Source organism: Taeniopygia guttata, chromosome 2 (assembly GCF_048771995.1).
Source record: "Taeniopygia guttata chromosome 2, bTaeGut7.mat, whole genome shotgun sequence".
Lineage (NCBI taxonomy): Eukaryota > Metazoa > Chordata > Aves > Passeriformes > Estrildidae > Taeniopygia > Taeniopygia guttata.
Genome location: NC_133026.1, coordinates 130210752 through 130228535, shown reverse-complemented (window position 1 = coordinate 130228535; position 17784 = coordinate 130210752). Strand labels below are relative to the sequence as shown.

The 17784-nt window shown below is 55.7% G+C and overlaps 1 protein-coding gene across 3 annotated transcripts; it reads right to left on the bottom strand.

Moving 5' to 3' along the window:
• Positions 1-7509: 7509 nt before the first annotated feature.
• On the bottom strand, positions 7510-13667 carry OSR2 (odd-skipped related transciption factor 2). 3 transcript variants are annotated; one of them, XM_002198871.6, is made up of 4 exons: positions 13362-13667; positions 9764-10487; positions 9008-9107; positions 7510-8287 (listed from the first exon to the last, which is right to left on the bottom strand). In XM_002198871.6, exons 2-4 carry the CDS (start codon positions 10414-10416, stop codon positions 8105-8107), a joined length of 936 nt encoding a protein of 311 aa, XP_002198907.2. In that variant the 5' UTR covers positions 10417-10487; positions 13362-13667; the 3' UTR covers positions 7510-8104. The 3 variants fall into 3 exon arrangements, with proteins under 3 accessions (XP_002198907.2, XP_030122338.1, XP_072780952.1); XM_030266478.4 differs by having other exon boundaries at positions 7510-8205; XM_072924851.1 differs by having other exon boundaries at positions 13366-13667.
• Between the last annotated feature and the right edge of the window lie 4117 nt (positions 13668-17784).

The following is a 17784-nucleotide window of genomic DNA, read 5'->3' as shown; positions in this document are numbered from 1 at the left end:
CCTCTTACACACAGTACCTTGCAGCAAAAGCCAGGTATCTGATTCCCTGTGGGAGAGTAAAAGTGAGTTTGCATTTGTGAGGGGGTTAAAGAATACATTAGAGAAGTTTCTGGGCAGTAGCTGAGGGGCTGAACTTCCACGTCCCCTGTTTTGCCCGCAGTAACTTGTTCATTTGGCCACATCCTCACTTCCCAGTTGGCAAACCTTGTTGAAGTAGACAAGCAAGTGCTTCCTACGTAAGGATAGACCTAGGCAAAGGCAGCAAGGTCCCCACCTGTAGCCCTCACTCCTGTGTCATAAACCTAGCTCATTTGAATTTACTGGGTGATTTTAGGGGATGGAACCTGTTGTGCACCCCAGAAAAGGACAGGACCACACAACTGCATTGAAGACTAATTTTTCCTTAAAAACTTGATGTGTCTAGAATTTGGGTTTTTGTTTTAACTAGGCAAATGAGACTCAGAAAAATGTGAGGTGCCCAGAGCTGAATGACTGAAAATCTGTTTTTAACGTTTTTGATGGAAGTTTGAAAATATGAATCATGACAAAGCTACAGTTGTAGCTTGGCAGGAAAATTACATGTGATAGTGTGAGCTGCAACGTACCTCTTAATGCAGCATTAATTTCAAGACCCAGTTTTCATTAAATAAAATTAGAGGACAATAGGTGCATGACAAAAGAAGTTGGTGAGGATCTGAGCCAATCATCCAGATTTGTTCAGTCATATATATATATAACTGAAATTCCCTCTAATGCTTCCTTGTTTTCCTAGTGCTTTTCTGTTGCGGCTCCTTCCCAAGATCGGGCCATCATTTCCTCTGGAGTGGGAAAAGAATACCACAACATGGAAATGAGAGACAGTCATGGGGCGCTTGTGTGCTTAAATGATTCATCCCAGCAGAACCAGCTCCTGGACTAAATCAGCACTGGGCTTACATTGTACCCCAGCCAGACGTCCTTTAAAGGACTCTGGAGGTCACGGCACCCTCCGGGCAGGTGCACTGCATTTGCATTGCCCTCGCAGGCAGCCTGAGGCTGGAGCTGCCCATGAATCCCATCTGCCATCACAGCTGGGCCCCGGGGCCTTTTAGAAGGGCCCCTGAGGGTTTGCCTTCCCTCCACCCTCCATCCCATCCCATCCCAGCGTGCCAGCAGACAGGGCAGTGCCCAGCCAGCACAGTGCAGGGAGCCACAGGGCTGCTGGAAGTATTTATTAGGGCTGTCCCCAGGGCTGGCTCCAGGGACATTCAGCAGGCAGCCTGTGACCATAGGTGGTGTTGAGCCGCTTCCCTGCAGGTGTTTTGTCCTTTTCCTCTGCCACACTGAGCGCTGCTGCCCAGCTCAGCTGCAGGGGGCCCATGGGACCCAGGCAGGAGAGGGTGCCTCCTCAACCTGGGAGCATTCACTGTGCTTGCTGACTGCAGGCCCCAAGATTAAGATAATCCAGCTGTCTGCCTATGTTTATCAAGCAAAAGAATTTACAATGTTTAAATAAAGGGACTGTGATATAGCAATGAAAACACCTGAAGCATGTCACTTGTGTGGAAGATACTAAGTCTGAAGTAGCCGTGCCCGCTCCACGCAGAGACCCAAGCGCGAGCTCTGGGTTTGTGCTCAGCATGGCACACAGAGGCCAGGCTGCTTTGAAGGCAGGCAAACTTGCATTAACACGATGGGAAGGAGTAGCTACATTCTAGCGCACCAGTGATCCATGCAAATTGGGTCACCGGGAGATTTAGAAACTGTACCTTTCAATTCCAGCCAAAGAGATACATCAAGGCACATTGACGTGAGGCACGACTGACACACCTTGAGGCATCTTCAGTGCACTGAGCGCTAGTGACGCCAAAGGATGTCAGCTGGCAGGAGCAGATAATGCCTTATAAATAATCTCTGAGGGAAAAAAGATTTTGCTTCCTTTTACACTTGAAAAAATAAAAGCAAGCAATCAGCCAGTCTACTTCCCCAGATGAACAAATGGGTCTCCAAAATGCCCCGGCATGCAGGAGAGCCCTCACAAGCACACGGTGAGGGAGCCTCAGGTCAAGGCACTGCCCGGGGGAGCGGGAGTCCCACAGCGCTGCCTGGGGCACCACCGGCACCGCCCTGCCGGCAGGTTTCCTTCCCGATCCCATCCCTGCTCTGCAGGCAAGGTGAAGTGAGCTTGTTTTGAAGCCAGAAATCTGGGGGATCTCTGCAGAGAGGGAAAGTCAAAAAAACTGGGGTTTGTAATCTTCTCCCAGCTGCAGCCCTCAGCCATGTGAGGCGATGGAGCCACTCTCTGGATCCTACAAGAATTTCAGGAAAGCAAAAGTCCTGCTGCTCCCCTTCTCCCACTCAGAGGAGACTGATTTCAAAGATTCGCTTGGCCAATCCAAGCTGTCCCAGAGACTGCCCAGTACCCTCTTCAACCTCCTTTCACTGTGGTCTGGATGGAGGACAGCTTGTAGGAGTGTTCCTCATCTCCCCACATCCAAGCCAGCGCTGTGATGGCCGCAAGGCCTGGCCGCTGGGGCTGGTGGTAGCCTGCAGCCAGGAGAGATGCCACCTTCAGCCAGCATTGCCAGGTCTGAGAAGAGACATCTGTCCATCCCCTGGGGCCACTTATCTCCCAGCACAGCATGCGGGGTCTCCACTGGAGCCACGTCCCCCTGCCTGCTTTCCCCTGCCTGCCTGTCCCCCCGCTGCCTGTCCCACTGCCTGCTGTGCCCTGCCTGCTGTCCCCTGCCTGCCTGTGGGCTGGGGACACAGCCACTGTGCTCTCCCCAATGATACAGCCAGGCCAACGTGGCCCTGCTGTATACACCGCTCAGTTCAGGTGGAGCTCAGTATTTTCTGTATCTGTACATTTTAGATTATGCTTTTTTGGTCAATCTGTACTGCAAAGGTCTGCCCTAGTGCTGACAGAGGAAGAAACTTTCTCAGGGAAAGGTGACCACGCTCCAGCTTAACCATGTAGGGATGAAGGTGAAAGGCCACTGCTTTTGGGTCCCACTCATCATGAAGTCCCAAGTAGTGTTTGAAAGTTGCAGCTGGGACAGGGTGTTCAGGCTTGCAAGAGGGGCTCTAAGAAGAGGAAGCAGCTTACACTTCCATAGCCTTAATTCAGCAGATCTAGGAAAGATGCTTAGTGTTACCAGTGTAGATATTTTTGCATGTCATTTGATAAACTAGGAGCTTCTAGTAAAAAATTTCATAAACATCTACACCTAGATTTTTGAAAATATATTAAAATCAATGTTTTATATAGACATGATACCTTTCTTTTGGATGTCAGTAAGTAATTTTAATCATTACAATAAAAATAACTTTTTGCTTGTAGTAACCCTATTTTTGTCATAACTGCACTGCTATACATTGGAAAAATAACTAAGACAAGTTTACATAAGTAGGAAGGAAGAAATATGCCATGAGAAGAGAAATATAAGCTATAAACACAATACAAATTTAAAATAAAGGAACATATGCCTAAAGCCTTGTGTAATGCAGTTTGGTAAATCCAGTCACTCTTCTACACTTTATGTATAGAAGACTATCTGCAGTTACAGTATTAGGAGCATGAAATGATTAGAGGCTCTGAAATACCAGTACAGCTTAGCTGACTAACTACAAACTCAGTCTTGACATTCTGGGGCCAAAACACTGCACCTGAAATCACTGGCTCCTCTTGATCTTCATGGGAACCACGTAGTTTGGGGGATGCAGCACTGCTGACAGCTGCTTCCACACTGAGCAGCCCAGGCTGCCACCAGCTGCATGTGCCACCAGCCCTGGTCCTCCTGGGACTATGCTGCTGGCTTTGAGTCAGAGCCAGCATGCTTAAAATGGTCCAAGTGCATCTATGGCACCTGTTCTGATGTCTCTTGAGTGCCATGTGGGCATTGCATCAATTAATGGGATCAGCAAGGGAGGACCAGCACTGTGTGAGAAGTACCACACAAGGGACACGAGCTCAGGGTCAGGGAAGAGAGAGGAGCTCATACGGGTTGGTGGCTGAAGAACAGAATGAGGCAACAAGTAGAATTTGAAGTGGCTTAAAAGACGGAACTAAAGAGACTACGTGTAGGAAGTTGCTCTGGAAAAGAGATTGAAATGTCGGATGAGACATGGGAAAGCAAAAAAGAAACAGGAGGGGGAAAGTAGGGAAAGAGATGGAGGTGAGACTAGGCAGGGTGTAGTACAGGATGTCTGGGGTAAGAGAAGCAACTCCTGAAGCAAACATCCAAAAGTAGAGCAGTCAGAAGGAAGAAGGAAGAGGAAAAAGGAAGGGGAGAGCAGGCAGAGAGTTCAATGAGTAGTGGTTTTTCACGTGTTTTACTCTAAGGGACCTTGGGCACCAGCCTTTAGACCCAGACAGACATGGCCATGCCACATTCCTGGGCTGCTGCTGAGTGTTTGACACTTAGATCTGGGCTGTGCATATTCCTAAGATGGTACTGGTATAAAGCTGGGCTTTGCCAGCAAATTTACACTGCATCAGATACAGTCTGTGCTGGCTAGAATAGCATGACATGCCATTGCTAAGTAATGTATATCACATAGAAAATCTTTATGCACAATTATCTGGGCTGAGCTGCTCTGCCATCAGCTGTGGACAGTGTCTGTTTCAGCAACTGATATGCAAAGAGCTCAGTTTTCAGATGCAACTCAGAGGGCTATAATTTTCCCCTAAAAAATGTAGATTATTGTGACATTCTTATTATCTGTTGTTCTTTTCTCCCTGGTATGTAGCACAGCTAGTTCTTTTTCCTGCTACAGCACTGCAGCTGCTGCCTCTAACACAGTAAAAGATGCAGAATCAGCCCATGCCAGTGCAGGCAAAAAAAAAGTGCAGTGCCAAAAAAGAAGTGGCAATGAGAGAGAGTAGAACAGAGCAGCAGGAGGCAGGTGGTTGGGGAAGCTCTGGGAAACTGCAGAAGCATGGAGCTGTGTGCTGTGCTCTGTGACTGAGCAGAGAACTTCCAGAGGGAAGAAGGATACTTCACAAAGGCACAAACGGCAGTCATAGGGATATTGCTGTATTTAGTGTTTGCATTGTGAAAGTCAGGATGGAACTTTATGGCTATAAAAACCCTAGCCCTGCCCAAAAAGTAGCTTTACAGAGCTTGTTTCTGTTCCCAACAGGTCTAAAACCAACAAACCATATGTGTATTTTAACATGTTCTTTATAGCTGCCTCTGAAATTTTCCAGGGAGGGATGAATTTTTAAAAAGTGAATGGGGTGTGGCAGTGCTATAGGCAAGTGAATTGATAGTAAAGAGAAATACTAGATCATTCTCTGACATTTTAAGATGATAGCTACTGGTTTAAATATAAAATAACAGTTCATGGACCAACAGTTAGAGATGCTCCTCACTGACCTGCTTCAGTAATTTGGGTTTTTTTCTGGCTGCTGAACTTTAGAAATCCTCAGAAGATAAATTTACAGGCTGTGTCTGCTCAGGGGGAAGATTATTAAACAAGCAACCTCAAACAATTAAATAAAACCTTAGCTATATACAATCACTTTAATTTTGTCCTTTGATATTGTTAATCTGATTAAATTCTTTCCAAACAAACTTCACACAGAACTTGGCCTATGAGGAGCGGACTGAGCCCATATGTATCCTGACAGGAGTGTTTACTCAAATGGAGTTATCCCAGCCTTGCTGTGCATACTTGGGGACGTAAAATGGCCTGGGGACAGGAACTCAGAGAACAATAAGGATAGAGAAACTTAGAGGAAATTACCTACTGAGAGAAGAGGAATGCACTGAGAGTAGAAGAATCAGTCAGACAGGAAGACATCAGATATTGGGAAAATGCCCATGAAGAGGGAGCAAAAGATGCCCATGAAGAGAGGTTTAGAGAGGAGCAGTGTGGAGACAGAAGCATTTTGAAGAGGGAGGACAAGGACTGCCAACACGGCAGGGCGGGGTATGGGAAAAGATATTTCTAGGGGTGCAGAGCACCAGCAAAGAAGGGGCACAAGTTCAGAGGCGGTGAAGAGGAAGAGACCAGATAGCACTGACATAAACTTTGACTGCTCTTCAGCCAGTAGACAAATATTTCTGGCTGCAGAAACATTCTTTCCTTCCCCATCTTCCTGGACAGGGGCAGATGGAGACATAGGCCTTGACTCAGGAAATTTTGAGTTTGGCACTGTCAGATCTGCTGTACCAGTGGAAGCTCACCTGGCTGGTCTGGGGCAAAGCAGGGCTGGCTTGTAGTCCCTGCCCTACAGTAGCCTTCTGTGGAGGCAGTGCAGGCAGGAATGTACCAGAGCTTTATGCACTGATGGTCTGACTGCAGCCCAGACACTGCTGGGCTTGACCTGCTGCTCATTAACAGTGTTCAGGCAGTGTTCCCTGCCGGAGGACCAGCGAAGACCAGGGATGGGGACAATGTAGCCACACAAGCTCAGCACCATACTGCTTTTGGGCATGCTAGGATCTGCAATCCTTCCCATGGATGGACCAGCCTGGAGTTCTGGTACTCTGCTAGGTGAAGCCCAGGAGTGAAGCCCTCTCTGTTGAATTGGGTGTGAGGGAATTGATCTCTCCTTGGACAGGGTTCCCTGGGCCTGGGGAAAAGATTTTTCCCTGCCATTCTAACCTGGCCCTTCATTTGGCAGAGGAGTAGGGGAAGATGGTTGCCCCCAGCCTGAGAAAGAGAATTTCTGGGGTCCCAAATTACTCAAGATGGTGGAGAGGGTGCCAGGAGTGACAAGAGCAGTGGGATGGTAATGAGGGGATGCACATCCAAGTCGCCCTGCAATATATCAGGGAAAATGCCTCAGTGTTGGCACCACACTCTTCCAAAAGAGTCCATGGGCACCGGTGAGGGGCTTGCAAAGATGGCAAGCAAGGAGAGCCCGTTGTGCAGTGCCACCATCCTGCCGGCTGCAGAGCCGGTGAGGGCACTGAGCGTGCGGCCCATGGAGTGGACATGCTGAGTCGCCAAAAGCCACTGACGGGGAGTGCCTGGGGGCCCCCACGGTGAGTGAGTGTCTCCCGAGAGGGGGGGAACAATCCCTCTCCGCCCAAGCCCCTGGGCGTGACTTGTGCCCGGCATTGCAGATGGAGGAGAGGAACGCAGTGAGGGGATCCCTGCTCCCAGTGCCGCAGCTCTGCCAGGGCCCGCGGATGAGCCCGGCGCGGGGGGCGGAATTGGCACCTCGCTGTTCGCTTCCAGAGCTGCCGGGAAAGAATCGTCTTCTGCAGGATAAAGTCCCTGTCTAGGCGGGTGAATTGCCCGTGTCCAAAGTCTACAGGCAGGAGGCTGCCTGCTGCAATTCCTGTGAGAGGGGTAACTTTTACAATATACGGCCTGATTGCAAATAAGTTACTAATAAGCCGCTTTGGCGTAAGAACGGCTCTGTGCATTATTTCCTAAGATCTGTTTATTTGCAAATATTTCTTTGTTTTTCTTCTTTTTAAAAAAATCATTCGGGAGAATTAAAAAAAAAAGGTACAGAAGTTAATATTTAGACATTCATACTATTAAGTAATAGAGCTATAAACTCTCAAATAAGGCACTTTCATTTTACTTAACAATAGATAACACAACAGCGACAGTGGAACAGACCAAACAAAAGCGATCACCAAAATTGTTGTGACAGTACAATTACCCGGCTAGGAAATTTATTCAATATGCTTTGCCATTGCATTGACACAGCAGGAAAAAAAAAGCCCAAATGCTCAGAGAATAATACAAGAAGGCGGGAGGTATTTGGGAAAAAAAAAAAAAAAAAAAAAGGGTTTTATTTTGAAATAACTTTTTAAAGAGATACTTTGCCTCCAGGATTTGTTATCGATGTGCATTTGACACGATACAAAACAAACAAACAAAGAAAAAAACACGTTCTGTACAGAGCTCTAAAATGAGCCGCGATTATCTACAAGATGAGCTTTACGCTTGGGTGTGGGTTGGAGAGGGGCCCGATCCTGCAGTCCGCACTCTCTAAACGAGTTTCGCAGACATGTGGTAGGAAAGCTTGGCCCCGAGTCTGCGTGCGTGTCTCCGTGTGTGTGTGTGTGTGTGCATCTGTGAGTTCCTACAATACACTCCTTGAGTAAAGTGGGCAAGTTGGAGCTGCCGGAGCGGGCGCGGGTCCCTGGCTGCTCTAGAAGTCCTGCCGCGGGGTGTGAGTTAGACTGTGCCGCCGTAGATCACAGTTTCGCCTGAACACTTTGCCGCACTGCTCACAGTTGTAGGGCTTGATGTCTGTATGGGTAAGAAGGTGAGTTTTCAGGTTACTTCTTTGATTAAAGGTTCTTCCACATGTGGGGCATTTGTGTGGAGATTCCTGTTCAGATTTGAAGCAAGCAAAGGATTAATCCTTCACAAACCACCTTGTTTAACGCATTACTGCACTTTTTCTCACCGCAACGCACAACTTGAGATATCGGGGGAAGACACGAACGAAAGGAGCCCCGTGCGGCCGGGCGGCCGCCCACCTCTCCCTATCCTGTCCCAAAAGCCTTATTTTATAGTTCTCGAGTCGTGATGTTCCGCGCCCCTGGGGCACACGGAAAACAGCCTCCGCACCGCCCTCCCGCTCCGGGACTCCCGCTGCCCGCCCGGCCGCCACGGCGGTCCCCCCGCACGGCTCCGCACCGCATCCCGCCGCCGGGCCGCCCGCTGCCCCGCGCCCGCCGCCGCCGCCAGGGCTGCAGCCCTCAACGACAAACGCCTCGAAGCAGCGGCGTGGACAAACCCGAGCCCGGGGCTCACTCCCCTCCGCCAGCCGCGTCCCCGCGGGCTTCAAGCCCGTCTCCCAAGGGCGCCGTTTACCCCCGCGGGTCTCCCGCGGCCGCGGAGGTAACTACGGGCCGCTGTTGCCCCGCGGGCCCACGGGGCCGTCCAGTGCCGGACTCTCCTCTCTCCCCTCCGCACCAGAGCCCCGTTTCCCCGGCGGTCACCGCCCCTGTCCCGCGGCGGGCCAAGCCGAGCCGAGCCGGACCGAGCCGGGCCGGAACAGCGCCAGCAGCACACGCGTTGAGAGGCCTGGGAAGGGCAGGCTCACCTGCATGTGTAGGGTTTTGTGGACCGCCAGGGTCCTGGACTGGCAGAAGCCCTTCCCGCACTCCTGGCACTTGAAGGGTTTCTCTTTGGAATGGATATACCTGGAAGGCAACCCGTGGGGTGAGCAGCGCTGTCGGAGGCGCGTGGGTCCCGCGACCCCAGACTCTGCTTCCCCAAACTCGAACCCCTCTCCCAGACACCCTCACCTCCTCTTCCTTCTTTTCCCCATTACTATTCTGTGTATGGTTAAATTTCTTGGCCGGTTCAAAACGTTTGCAATAATTCGTATCGAAGCGTGACTGCACTCTCTGGTGCCAGACCGGGACAGCATCTGCGCTGCTGGCCGGTCCCGAGCCCGCTCTTCTCCGAAGGCGGAGAGGACTCTCGGCTCTGCGGCCGCGGGCGCCTCTCAGCACCGGCCGCAGCGTGCGGAGATGGATGGGGGATCAGCAGGGAAGCGCCCACCTGCGACCCGTCCTGTTCCCTGCACCCCCCAGGGTCACGACTCAGAAGCACAAAAGCCCCGGCATCTTAATCTCCGGCTGTGAACCCCTCTAGCTCTCCCTCAGGCGGGCGCCCTTCCCACACAAAGCGCAGGTTTCGGCTGCTCTGGTCCCTCCGTGGCCTCCGAATCTGAGCCGGGGGGTTTTCCTGTGCTGTTTCTGTGGCTCCTGGAGCCGCTGAGTCTCATCCCCTTCGAGCGGCTCACCCCACCCCGGCTGCCCACGGCCCGACCCCGGTCGTGGTGGTCCCTCACCGGTGGTCCCGCAGGTGGTCCTGCCTCCGGAAAGCCTTGTGGCAGATGTCGCAGGTGTAAGGCCGCTCGTCCGTGTGGGTTCGCTCGTGGATAAGAAGGTTATAGGACTTGGTGAAGTGCCTGCCGCAGAACTTGCAAATGAACTCCTTTTTCGTCTTGGAGGGCAGGCGGCCGCGGGAAGGCTTCCTGTCCGGGGACAGCTTGCTAATGCCCGACAGGGGCGAGGCCAGTCCGGGACTCAGCTTGGCGAGCTCCCCCACCTTGGGGGGATCCTCCTGCGTGGCGGCCACGGCCAGGTTGGCAAAGTCAAAGCGAGGCCTGTCCTTGTGCAATGCTGGGAGGACGTGGGCGATGGCCCCTTGCTTGGGGTGGAAGAGGTGCGTGGCAAAGGGGAGCGCGGGGAAAGGGAAGCGGGAGTCCACCAAGCCCTGCGCCGCCATCTCCGTGATGGTAGAGCGGGTGATTTCATGCACATTGGGGTAGCCCAATGTCCAGTGGTTCATGTGCATGGTTTGCACGGCGCTGAGTCCGTACAGACCTTGCAACTGGTCCACAGCTGCGGGGAAGGTGTTCACAGCCTGGAGGAAGGAGTAGTTAGTGAGTTGCAGGGATGGGTGCAGCGGAATGGGGGCTGGCAGAGCCTTGCTTCCCATCTTCCCGAGGTGGGCGCAAGCCGGCGGAGCAGCTGGTGCCTCTGATGGGCTTCTGAGACCGGGAGAAAATCCTAGGAAGAAAGAGGGAGAAAGAAGTAGAGAGAGACTTTTACTGAGAGAAGCATGGTGCTCCTTAGCCGAGGCGAGCGCAGCAGGGGCGCCAGGGAGGGCCAGGCACGGCTCCGGTGCGCTGCCTTTCCGCGGCCACAGTACCCGACGCAGCACAGGCTCCCGTTCTCCGCCGGGACCGGCGGCCAACACCGACCCACGGCGCGATCGCTTCGACCGGAGAAGCTAAAACGTAGGAAATAAATAAAAAAAATAGCGTTCCAAAAACACCCACCCCAAATTAAAACAAAAAGGAGAAAACCCAGCACCGGGCCAACCGAAGGCGCCGCAAATTCAAATTAAACGAATCGTGAAAAAATACAGACGCATCGGAGACGCGGCCAGGGACGAAACCTCTCCGCTTTCCGTCGCCCTGCCACCTTCCCCCGCAGCGCACACCACGGGGACCCCGCAGCCACCTCCCTCCTGCCCCCCGCGCCGACCTGGCCCCCGGCGTCCCTCCCACCCTCCGCCCGGCCTCCTGCGGGCGCTGAGGCCCCGACCCCGACCCCTCCTGGCTGGGGCCTCCCCAGGATAGAGCAGGGTGTTCACGGAGAGCCGAGTCAGGCCCGGGGGGCGGAGCGGGGGGGGGGGGGAGGAAATAAACCTCTGTTGCTTATTTTTCTTCCTTCAACAACAACTCATTTATCAAGATAACCGAAGAAGAGAAAAGGAGCCCCTATCCCGCACGCACACCTCCTACCCAGCCCCCCGCGCAGCAGCCACCCCAGCGGCGGCGAGAAGAGCGGCCGGCCCGGAGGCCTCCCGGCCCGCCGAGGGCCGCCTGGCACGGCGCTGCCCCGCAATCGGCTCCCTCCGCGTCGCGGGGCCGAGAAAGGCGACCGGAGCCCCGGCGGGACGGAGCCCTGCGGCCGAGCCCCCGCACCCCTTCGGGCGTCCCTCGGCCAGGAGCTTCGCCGGAGCGGCGGGGCCGTGAGCTAATGAGCGGTGTGTGACTGTCAGAGGGTTTCACTCAGCCCATTCAACCGAAACCGCCGGGCCCGCTGCTCCCGTCCCAAGGGGGTCCCCTCGGCAGACCCGGGGCGACGCTCCCCCCCCCTCCCCCAGCCGCGGGGCAGTGGGACATCGGCGCGGGGAGAAAGCCCCTGCCGTTTCCTTTTTTTTTTTTTTTGCTTTCGTTGAGGGTTCACTTCCAGCAGCCAAGAGGCTGCCGCGACCCAAGAAAACGGCCAAAGCAAACGCCGGGGTCTCTCTGGGCCTGTAAACAAGAGGTAGGGCCGAGGGTGACCCAACACCTCAACGGATTATTGTGGAGGGTCTGGTAACGCGTAGTTTCCAAAATAAACAAGAGGACTTCCCCCCGCAAAAATCCTAAACCACCCCCTTCAAACAACAACAAAATTTAAGGAAACTCTCCGAGTGCAGAGCCCGCGCTCCATAAGCGGTGTCTCTGCCTCCCGGGCCGTGCCGCCCGGCTCCTGCCGCTCCGCTGACACCGCGGGCACTCCGCCTGAAAAGATTCTTTTCAATTTGTTTTTTAAAATATCTTTCCTCCACGTTTGTGGCACCGTACAATTGGCCGACTGGGGGAAAAGAAATGTGGCAAGGAGGTCGGGTGTGAAGTGCAGTGCTGCCTACTCCTATTTTCGTTTGCTTAGAGTCGTGGCTCTCCGGAGCTTCCTCCGCTGCTTCCCAGTTTTCCTCGTTTGTGATTGTATCGACACCGGCGACAGTTATCGATACTATTATATATGGAGATATTTTCGTTTTATTGTGTGTGTGTGGGGGTGGTTATATATAGAGACTTATTTTTAAAGATGTCGTAGTGTAAGTTCCTATTCGCTTTCCGCGAGGAACCGAAACAGAAGAAATTCAATCACTCTTCGCTGTCTGCTCCGGCGGCTCCTGCCTCCATCCCGGTTGTTTGAGGCTGGGTTTCGGAGCTACCGGCTGGGAGCTATAGCTGAGGTAGGAGCAGTGTTTCTGTAAGGCAGAGCTCCCTCTGTTACAGCCGCGTTTGGAGGCTGTGTATGGGGGTGTCATTACACCACGCTCGTTTTGGTGTCCAAGAACTAACTCCGATAAAACTATTCTGAACACGAAATCCTCATTTTAAGGTAGAAACTTCTAAAACTACACTTCTGTCTGAATGGCGGTACATCTGCTACTATTTGTATTTGGAGGTAAGTTTAGTAAAACGTATCAAAAAAAGAATAGAAAGCGCCTTCGAACGTGATTTTAAGGCAAATTTATATTAAGGTGTGTTGGGGCGGAGGAGTTGAAAGTCAACCAAAAACGGATGTTACTTAAACCTTGGCACTTCCTTTTCCCTTTCCATGCAGAGCTTAATTAAATTAAGGCCGGTGCCAGGACAGCCCTCTCTACCTGCTTGCCGCCGACCTGCTGGTCCGGCCCGCGCTCCCCGTTCTCCCGCGGCGGGGCCGGGACCATCCCCGAAGGCGCTGCCGTCCTACCCAGGGAGCGGGTGGGCACCGGCTCGCCTCCGCTCTCCGACGGCCTCGCCCGAAGCAGCGGCCGCCGCTGCCCGCGCAGCCAGGTGTTTCCCCCGGCCGAGGTTTCTCCGGTGAGACCCGCGGCTTAGCTCGCAGTCCATGCACGGACCTTCTGCTCCCTGCCAGGAGTTTAACTTGAAGGACATCGAGAGCGCGTCCCGGGAGGCTGCCGTAGCCTAGCCTCGCACCAGCGCGCCACTGGCGTGGAGGGGGGAACACCCGCATCCCAAACCCCCGCGGAGCTGCGAACTGAAAGTAAGCCCGGCGGCCCCGCGCTCCCGGCTGAGCGCACGCTCCGCTCTCGGGGCGGCCGCCCCGCTCCCGCCGACGGCAGCGGGCAGGGCGGGCCACGGAGCCACTCACCTACCGCAGCCCGCTGCTCCTCCCGGGGCAAAGCTGAGGCGGCGGCCGCGGCAACTTCACGGAGACATTAGATCCACAGCGGGGACGCTCAGCGGGGCCGGGGCCCGGCGGCGACCGGCATGTTGCAGAGGGCTGGGCGGCGGCTGGGAGCTCTGGCCGCGGCGGTCCCGGGGCCCCGGCATAGACCGCCGCCTCCCGCCCGCAGCCTCCCGCCTTCGACCCCGGCGAGGCTCGGCGCGAGTCTGAGCCGCCCCCTGCCCGGTCCATCACATTTCAGCGGTGACTGGCGTGGAGCGCTGTCCCCGCCCGCCCGCCGCCGCCGCCGGCCCACCCCGCGGCGCGCACAGCCCCGCGCTCGGGGCCGCGCCGCTCCGCCCCGACGGGACGGGACGGGACCGCCCCCGGCCGCGGCCCCGGCCCCGGCCCGCCCCGCCGCGCCGGCCCCACTGTTTACTTGTGTTTGGGTAGCAACTGGGCTTGAAAGTGGCAGGACGCCCCCCGCTCCCCCCGCGTCACCTAAGGTGACTTTTCCCTCCGAGAACAGCTCGACGCCCCCCGTCCCACTGCCGGCCGCGGGTATTTGCGTGCTCCTTGCGTCTCGCCGTCCATCTCCGCTGCCCATCGTGCCCCAGCTGGAGTGACATATATGGCCCGACTGGCTTAAATATCTAAAATAACACCCCCAAACCTAGAGTGTGGGTTTTTGTGGGTGCCCATGTCACCAAGGGTGGGTGCAGATAGTGCTCACGTCCAAATGGGCTTGTGGCCGTCGTGTCGGGTCGCCCTATGGACCTTCAGCGATTCGGCGCTGCCCTTTCACCGCGACTGAATCGCCTAAGGGCAGATTGGGGAAGAGAAGCTCTGCGGAGGCATCCCCATGCTCAGTGACTAAGCACACAGTCCCTACCTGGAACAGACACATAGTTTCGAAAGCAGTTTCGATTTATTACCGGGGAATTTACTGCTAAATGGGGCCTCCCTAACCCTCTTCGAATGTCTCGATTAGGGAGCTCTATTCACGTTCGTCGATGGTTGCAATGCGGCTGGTTGCATATGTCGGCTTTGGGTTACATTTTTATCTGTAATATTATCTTGTTATGTGCGTTATTTCAATCACGTGTACGGAGAATTAATCGTATTATCTGGACTGGAAATTTGAACTAGAATTGGAAAAGGACAAAAGATGTCCGTGAAAATGGCACTTAAAGGACAGCTTTGAAAAATTTTCAAAGGTAAGGTCGATGCAGGTTAATTCAAGCCCGAGGTAGAGAAGAAGACATAAATTACGGCTGCGTGGGATTTTTTTTCTCCCTTTAGTGTTCAGTAAGCAAAAACTAATCAAAGAGGGGAATATGAGTCGGCAGAGGAAGTTTTGGCCGTGTCCCCTCACAGGGCAGCGCAACCGAGGATGGCGCACGCTGCAGCCCGCGGCTGCCGCCGGCCGCTGGGGCTATTTTTCGTTTATTTCCATAATTCCTGTTTCGAAAATGCTCTGTTTTAAATCCCAGACAGCCTAAATAAATAGCATGTCTTCTCCCGGACAGTGAGGATACGGAAGTTCACAATTCGTGGAGAAGGAGCGATTTCCTCGGTCTGGGTATGAGGTGGGTGCCGGCCACCTCGGGGAGGCTGCACAGGGCAAGGGTTCATCGGCCGCGACTGGGCTAGGGGACTCCGGTAGGACGCGGGGCCGGGACCCGCATCCCCTCGTTTTGCTTTCTCGAAAGAGGCCGGTTGCTTCAAAGAACGAAGTTAAAGGGGGTCTTTAGAGTCGCAATTTCTTCCCCACACTGCTGGCTTCTGGATACCAAGAACAACAGCCCCGGACTCAAGGATCAAAGGGAAATTGTTTCGCGAGAACCATCATTTCTTGCTCCTTACAGCAAGTAGAAATAAGCCGCACTTGTAGAGAAAAAAAAAAAAAAACAAAAAAAAAACAAAAAAAAAACCAAAAAAAAACCAAACCAAACCAAACCAAACCAAACCAAACCAAACCTATATATATTTAATAACCAGCCCAAAATCAAAACCGGAATCTAAAAAAATCCCCAAACAACAACGACCTCCTCAAATCACAAGCCGACCAGGCAATGAAAAAGCCTCAAAGCGGAGGGAACTCGGGAGGGAGACGATGCGGTGCGACGTCACTGCCAGGGCTGTTCGCTCCCTGGCCGCTCGTGGTACCTTTTTGGCTACGCTGCGCTCGCCCACCACCGGCAGTGCGGCGGTCGCCGCGCACGTCTGCGCTGGCCGGGAGCACCCGGTGACCCCGGCGCGACTCCGCCAGGCCCGGCCGGCAGGTGCGCAGGGAAAGCCGGCCGCGAGGCTCACCGGTAATGCCGCGTCAGCTCCGCACCAGGCGGAGCCGGGGTCGCTCGAACGCCGAGGGGCTTCACGGCAGTGGCACCCGTCGAGCAGCGGTGGCACTAGCCGGGGCACGGGCCGCCGGGTCCCGCAGGACCCCCAGCGCAGTTCCCCCAGCGCTCCCATGTCACCTTTCTGCATCCACCTGGGGCGAGCCGCTCCCGCACCCAAGGCACTTCCCCCCTCGGGGCGGCTGCCCCGCTGTGCCGGGCCGGGCGCGGGCACGGCCGGCGGCGCGGGGGGAGCGCCCGGGGCCGCGCCGTGCCCGGCGGCGGCGGCCGCGGTGCTGCAGCGCCGCCTGCAGGTCAGCGCGGCGCCCTGCGCGCTCCGCCCGCCCTGGCACGGGACCCGGCCCCGCCGTGGGTGTCCCGGCGGCCCCAGAGCATTGGGATGGGGATCCCGGCGGTCCCAGAGCATTGGGATGGGGATCCCGGCGGTCCCAGAGCATTGGGATGGGGGTCCCAGCGGGCCCAGAACGCGGCTCTCCCCGCACCGCCCGAGAGACGGCGGCCGCGGGGCCACGAGGAGCGCGGAGGCAGCACCGCTATCCGCGGGCGTCCGAGTGCTCACCTCGCACCTCCTTCTCCCATCCGCGCGTCCCACCGGTGCAGATATCGCCGCGGTTATCTCAGCCTACACCCGCTCTCTCTTCCCACCCCCTCAAAAAAAAACCAAAAAAAACCAAAAAAACCCCCAAACCACAATTATCCGGAGCGCTGGATTCCGTCCAGGGGAGCAAGGAGATAGGCAATGTTTGCTCCAGCTGCGAGGAAAAGACTAAAGCAGTTCCTTCGCGGCCGTGAAGCCTGGGGCAAACCTTGACCATTCGCCCTTTTCTGCGCGCAGAAATGCGCCCGGGCGACGGCAGCGAGACCCCGCAGCGGCGCTTGTCGGGCCCTCCCGCGGGGCGCCGTGCGCGGCCGCGGGGCGTGATGCGTGCACGGAGCGCTATCGGCAGTGGGGGGCCGCGGTCGCTGGGAACTCAGCTCCGCGAAAATGAATGGGGCAGAGTCTTCAGAGGGGGTCAGGAGTTCGCCCGCAGCCGGCGCCGGAGGGAGAGGGGTCAGCGGGTACTCGGGCCGGCTCCGGCTCATGACAGGGACTACGCCTAGAGAAGGGGCCGAGAGCACAGCCCTCGGTGCAGAGCACCACTGCACGCTGCTTTGGGAAGAGACCCGAGGGCCCCCGACAGCCCCTGGCCTAGGGAGCGCTGCTGGGGCGCTCAGGGCAGAGCGGTCGCTGGGCAGCGAGGGCGACCACGGACCGAGCCCAGCCCTGGGCTAACGCCGGCCGACGGGCGAAGCCGATGCGGCGAAGCACTAGGCTACACACCGAGGAGTTAATTTTTTTTTTTTTTTTTAAGGAAAACAGTGACCGCCCGTCTATCTGGCATCGGATTCCGCTGGTGTTTCTTGGTGACTAAATCATCACCGGCTTCGCTCCGATTTATTGGGTGGGATATTCTGTTATGTTTTTAATGAACTAGTCATGAAATGCCAAGTTTTGACAAACAGGCGTAGGCGGCTGGGGACGCGGCGCTTGGCAGGCTCCGGGGGACACCGCCGCTGCAACTCCCGCTCAGCGTCCCCTCTTTCCCTTCTCGGACTCAGATTCCCGCAGAATATCGCCGCGATTAATTTCCACGGAAGAAGAAAGTAAGCACTCAACGACCTCAGCGGGCTGGATACCGCCTGTGTCTCCCCAGGACGCGCAAGCCCGGCCACCCCCTCGCCCTCGGCCCCCGCCCCGGTCCCGGCCGCGGGGCTGCCCCCGGGCAGCAGGGAGCGGGCCCAGCCGCCTGCCCCGCGGCACCACGGCAGTCCACCCTGGTGCCTCCCCGACGTGCATCACCGCCGCAGCCAGCCCGACGGGAGCCTCCTCCACGTCTTCCCTTCTCTAGGGAACACGGAGCCCCGTGGGGGCTTTTGCTCTCCGGCCACTGCCGAGCCCCGGCTCCCCACTCTCGAAGCTCCCGGCTCCATGTCACACACGGCGGGGCTCACGGGCGTCAAGCCGCCTTTGACCGAGTCCGTCCTTGCCGTGTGCGCAGCGGTGAGGG